This window comes from Acanthochromis polyacanthus, chromosome 2 (genome assembly GCF_021347895.1).
Source record: "Acanthochromis polyacanthus isolate Apoly-LR-REF ecotype Palm Island chromosome 2, KAUST_Apoly_ChrSc, whole genome shotgun sequence".
Taxonomy (NCBI): Eukaryota; Metazoa; Chordata; class Actinopteri; family Pomacentridae; genus Acanthochromis; species Acanthochromis polyacanthus.
The window spans coordinates 37,979,413-37,985,412 of NC_067114.1; the positions used below are offsets into that span (position 1 = coordinate 37,979,413).

The window sequence follows — 6,000 nt, forward strand, 5'->3', positions numbered from 1 at the left end:
TACATTAATGTGAATCATCTGCCGGTGTGTTCATTTGAAAATCATATCAAATTATTGGATTTTTCTTTGGAGTTTGGCAGTCTGTGTGTTACGGAATGTGTTTCACACATTTTAATGATGTTGTATATGTAATACCAACACCTAATCAAAAGCCAAATTGTTGCACATATTGCATTTAAGCCAATGTGTTCGGCCCATTTTGCTCTTTATGCGGATTGTTTATCTGCATGCAACCAAAGCCTGCTCAAACGTGATTGGTCAATAGCACAAATGAAAACCAGAAAGTAACTTCCAATACCCAAATGTTTTCCCAGACCAGCAGATTCATATTCAGATATCTGTTTATAGGGATGACAAGCAAAGAAATAAGAGCACATGTGTACTTACTCCGGGGCCCTGCTCTCCCTCATCGCCAGAAAACCATTTCAGCATGGCTTCGTTTTACCCTGAAAAACACAAACCACGGTAAAGAAACCATTCAGAATCTAAAGGTGCGAAAGCTGTAGTTTTACTGCTTTCATGGTTTGAGGGAATAAAATTACCATTCATTATTCATCACCAGGGTGACTTATGTCTTTGTTTCAAGCCCCTCTATGGCAATAGCAAAGCCACAGTTCTTAGAAAAATACTTGCATTTAAAAAAAAATTATCAGTGCTCCATTAATTTTAAGTTTTGAATGAATTTGTCACCCTTTTTAAACTTAAAAACAAATGTAGGCAGGATGTCTTAAAATGCTGTTTCATTGTGACTTTAACAGCTTTAGAGTGCCTTTCTACTTTTGCACAAACTGTTTTATGTTTCACAAAATTAAACAAGGAATGGTTGAACGTCAAAAGAGTAGGACAACTAAAGAATTTACACACGTGGACAAAATTGTTGGTACCCCTCAGTTAAAGAAGGAAAAACCCACAATTCTCACTGAAATCACTTGAAACTCACAAAAGTAACAATAAATAAAAATTTATTGAAAATTAAATAATCAAAATCAGCCATCACTTTTGAATTGTTGATTAACATAATTATTTAAAAAAACAAACTAATGAAATAGGGCTGGACAAAAATGATGGTACCCATAACTTAATATTTTGTTGCACAACCTTTTGAGGCAATCGCTGCAATTAAACGATTTCTGTATTTGTCAATGAGCGTTCTGCAGCTGTCAACAGGTATTTTGGCCCACTCCTCATGAGCAAACAGCTCCAGTTGTCTCAGGTTTGATGGGTGTCTTCTCCAAATGGCATGTTTCAGCTCCTTCCACATATGTTCAATGGGATTCAGATCTGGGCTCATAGAAGGCCACTTTAGAATAGTCCAACGCTTTTCTCTCAGCCATTCTTGGGTGTTTTTGGCTGTGTGTTTTGGATCGTTGTCCTGTTGGAAGACCCATGACCTGCGACTGAGACCAAGCTTTCTGACACTAGGCAGCACATTTCTCTCCAGAATGCCTTGATAGTCTTCAGATTTCATCGTACCTTGCACACTTTCAAGACACCCTGTGCCAGATGCAGCAAAGCAGCCCCAAAACATTACTGAGCCTCCTCCATGTTTCACCGTAGGGACAGTGTTCTTTTCTTCATATGCTTGGTTTTTGAGTTTTGCAAATTCCAGTCTGGCTTTTTTATGAGTTTTTTTCAGCAGTGGTGTCCTCCTTGGTCGTCTCCCATGAAGTCCACTTTGGCTCAAACAACGACGAATGGTGCGATCTGACACTGATGTACCTTGGCCTTGGAGTTCACCTTTAATTTCTTTGGAGGTTGCTCTGGGCTCTTTGGATACAATTCCAACGATCCGTCTCTTCAATTTGTCATCAATTTTCCTCTTGCGGCCACGTCCAGGGAGGTTGGCTACTGTCCCGTGGGTCTTGAACTTCTGAATAATATGAGCCACTGTTGTCACAGGAACTTCAAGCTGTTTAGAGATGGTCTTATAGCCTTTACCTTTAAGATGTTTGTCTATAAATTTTTTTCGGATGTCCTGGGACAATTCTCTCCTTCGCTTTCTGTTGTCCATGTTCAGTGTGGTACACACCTTTTCACCAAACAGCAGGGTGACTACTTGTCTCCCTTTAAATAGGCAGACTGACTGATTATGAGTTTGGAAACACCTGTGATGTCAATTAAATGACACACCTGAGTTAATCATGTCACTCTGGTCAAATAGTTTTCAATCTTTTATAGAGGTACCATCATTTTTGTCCAGGCCTGTTTCATTAGTTTGTTTTTTTAAATAATTATGTTAATCAACAATTCAAAAGTAATGGCTGTTTTTGATGATTTAATTTTCAATAAATTTTTATTTGTTACTTTTGTGAGTTTCAAGTGATTTCAGTGAGAATTGTGGGTTTTTCCTTCTTTAACTGAGGGGTACCAACAATTTTGTCCACGTGTGTAAATGAATCAGCAGGTCGGTGCTCCTGCCATTTCAGGCAATACAAGTCTACGCTCACTGAGATGCCATTTTAAAATATTTATGGGCATCTCAGAGCATCAGATAATTGACTGAGGAGTACAGGCTTTCAACTCGTTTCATCATGCAAGCGAGTCAAAGGTATGTAAGCCAAGCAAGTCAGGTGACTGTTGGGAGGTGGGCCAAGCAGAGAATTCCCAATCATAGTTTGAAAGCTTCAATTCAGCAGCTGAAAGACACAACCCCGTGTAAAATCAAATGACAGGTGTGGCTCTTGTAGCAAGTACCCAAACAGCGACAAGACTGAACTGGTCACAACTTGAGGCCTGGTCGAACACAGCGTCAGGCTGCACGATCAGCCGCATTCATTCAGCCTGAACGGTACAGCACATGTGACACAGGAGAAAAATCAGGTCAGACTGGTCCTCTCAGGCATACCACAGCAGGAAATGCAGTCTGAACACAGTGGCTATCTGATGGCCTTCCTGCATGTCAGGAGTCAGGAATCAAGCATTCTGCTTATTCATTCCTTTCTGATGAGCATCAGACCAAAGAACAAGTATAGGAGCATTCCCGATGTTGTGCTTAAAACTGATTTCCCAGTTTACATCGGCCTACAGCTGCATTTATCTGGTCAAACAATCATAACATGCAAATATACAGAACATTGTCTGTGGAGATATTAAGGATCTGCCTTTGCACAGTTTAAACGTTTCTCATAATTATATAATTTTGGCCAAGAGATGTTAAATGTTTTTTAACATTTATGATGGTTACAGGTGATACAGATTGTTTCTAATGTCTAGGATATGTCTGGTACGCTTAACATCTTTATTTCTATTTGTACGCTACACCCTAATTAGGATCATTTACAGGTCGATTTTATGTGTAAAATGATTTTATGTGTAAAATACAAAATATATATATTTGTTTTGCAATTGTCCTATGTGTTGTATTCTTTAAAATATAACAATGAGTGTTTTTGATGAATTCGGAACATTTCAGTCACAGTCTATGGACACCTCTTTTTGGCAAGTGGAAAACTGCAATATATGAGTTAAATTGGTCCTTTAAAGCTAACTGTGTTGATTATAATCTAGGGCACAAAACAGGTGAAGTAAAGCAGAGACATAAGGATAATTGGGATTATTTCTTTACGATTGTTTGACTTAGAGAAAAGCAGTTGAGGAGGTATATGAACTGGAAGTCACAAGTTTTTAGTCTCCGATCCCGTTTGGCATGTTCACTGACAGGATCACAAGGTGCAATAGGCGGAGGAGGACGTCTGCTTGGAAAGTCTAAAATTCACATCTTTACTTTTTGGACTGGGTTTGTTGATAAATGTGAAGCAGCTGGAATGAGAGTCAACACCTCTAACTTTAAGGCCATGATTCTCTGTCAATTGCTTCCTGTAGGTTGGGTCGCTGCCTGAAGCAAAGGTGTATCTTGTATCTTGTTCAACAGTGACAAAGAAATGGAACGTGAGATAAACAGTTTTGTGCAGCTTCAGCAGTAATGCGGGTGTTGTGCTGAACTATAAAGGCGAAGAGGTCTACATTTCGACCTACATTCTAGCCCTCATCTTATGGTCATGAGCTCTGGATAACGACCAAAGGAATGAGACCGGAGAAGTGGCTGAAACGAGTTTTCTCTGAAGAATGCTTGCCTTAGGGATAGGATGAGGCGTTTGGACACTTGAGGAGTCGAGTCGCTAATCCTTGATAGTGAAAAGAGTCAGCTGTGGTGGTTCAAGTGTCTGATTAGGATGCAGGCATTTTCCAGGCACGCCCAACTGGAAGGAGATCTTGGGGGTGAACCCAGAACCTGCAGGGGGGCTACACATCTCACCTGCCTTGACATGCCGAGGAGGAGCTGATAAACGTTGCTGGGGAGAGGAAAGTCTAGAATACCCTGCTTCGTCTGCTGATCCAATTCCAGATAAGTAGAAAACAAATGAATGGATGCATGAATGGACAGGGCTTTTTGGCAGGACACCTGCTGGGTTGTGACGGTGCTGTGGTATTACTCAAGCTAAATGGCTCAAGAATAAATGTTCTCAGTAATTCACGGAGATGGGCAGATTAACACAATTAAAGACGCTGCAGATGCTGAAACAGACATGCATCCATACACATCAGTCTGCTGAATACAATCGTAGCTTTCAAGAAAGCTTAAGTCAGACACTGCTGACTAATCTGGAGTGAATTCCCATATAATCACAATTCACTAGCTTCATTAAAAGTTGTCCGAGGTTAGTCGACCTCTGAAGGTTGTTATACTAACTAATAATTTGGTACCTCACTTGAACCGCAAAGGCTCCACACACCTTTCAGAAAAAGGCCTCAGGGGTCTGCAGTGGGCAACTCAGCCGGTTACTTAAACAAACACCATTTATAGCTAACATGCTAGCTAATCCAGCTAGCTAACTTTATCTCGCCAGCTACATGCTAACTTTGCTAGCATCGAATTGCACTGGATAAATCCGCTCTGTCATGCAACTTACGTCGCTTCTAAGTGCTTACCGGATTCACAACTTCATGAAGAGTCCACCCGAAGCAGCGCCGTGTCGACAAACCCCCGTGAAATTACATTTTATTCCACTTGGAGACGGAATTGCAGACGGGACAGTGATATGCATTTGGTCACGTTTGTCAACAGACAACTGGGAGGAACTTGCGCCTGCGCACTTCTGTTGAGTTGACAGGCTGGAGGAAGTACCAACGCAGCTTGTATGAATAAGATCTGTTAAAAAACACAGTTATGTGTATGAAAGTCGAGGATATGGTTAAAATCAAAAGGATACAATGTGAAACTAAAGTTCTCTATTCGCTCATTTTTTCGTTTTTTTTCTCAAAATAAGCTGTTGTATCGTTAAATGCGAATCAAAGACGAAATAAATGCAGAGTAATGGTCCCATCGTTTCTGCTCTCCTTTAAACAGCAATCAAGATCTGATTTGTCCAATTTATCAAGTAACACTCGCTTTGATTCTAATTTATCACACAGTGTTACTAAATGTTTCATGTTCAATAAAACTATGCATTTGAAAGACCCCTCCTTCGCACCTGCAGTAAATATTAAAACAAATCAAATCACACAGAAATGTAAATCGTCAACAGTCTTGTGGCAATTTGTCCAAGGAAAACTTAATTGATGTAACTGTAAATTTGCAAAGCAATAAATGAAATTCTCTCGGATTTGAATGAGTGCACTGCTGCCTCAATGCGTTTAAAAAAATAAAAAATACTACCACTGTGGTGTGCCAAAGTCCAGTTTTCATGTTGTACAGCTCTGTGCTAACCTTGTGTTGAGGTTCTTAGGACAATGCAACAAGTTACAGACACAACACTTTAACACAGAAGTTGCATCTGGCTGATTTGTTCGAACCACATGTCTGTTTATGCATATAGCAGGCTATTGAATGTCATGTTTCTGAGTATTATTTTAGTACCAGCTGGTGGTCCAGTTGGACTAAATACTCTTGTACTGTAGTGATTAACATTGACACATAAATGTATACCATAGCGGGAAGTAGATTTTTTTGGACTCAGTTTCATATTGTTAGAACGTTTTACACACTAAATTCTAGTCGAA

At 40.0% G+C, this 6,000-nt stretch overlaps 1 protein-coding gene across 4 annotated transcripts in view; it reads right to left on the reverse strand.

The window, feature by feature from the left end:
• The window catches only part of LOC110957842 (golgin subfamily B member 1-like), a 48,166-nt gene extending 43,092 nt beyond the window's left edge, over positions 1-5,074 (reverse strand). For all 4 annotated transcript variants that reach the window (XM_051937604.1, XM_051937596.1, XM_051937585.1 and 1 more), the window contains exons 1-2: positions 4,930-5,074; positions 388-446 (exon numbers count right to left, since the gene is read on the reverse strand). In XM_051937604.1, coding sequence (XP_051793564.1) covers positions 388-432 — 45 coding nt within the window. In that variant the 5' untranslated portion in view covers positions 433-446; positions 4,930-5,074. The remainder of the gene's footprint in view (positions 1-387; positions 447-4,929) is intronic.
• Between the last annotated feature and the right edge of the window lie 926 nt (positions 5,075-6,000).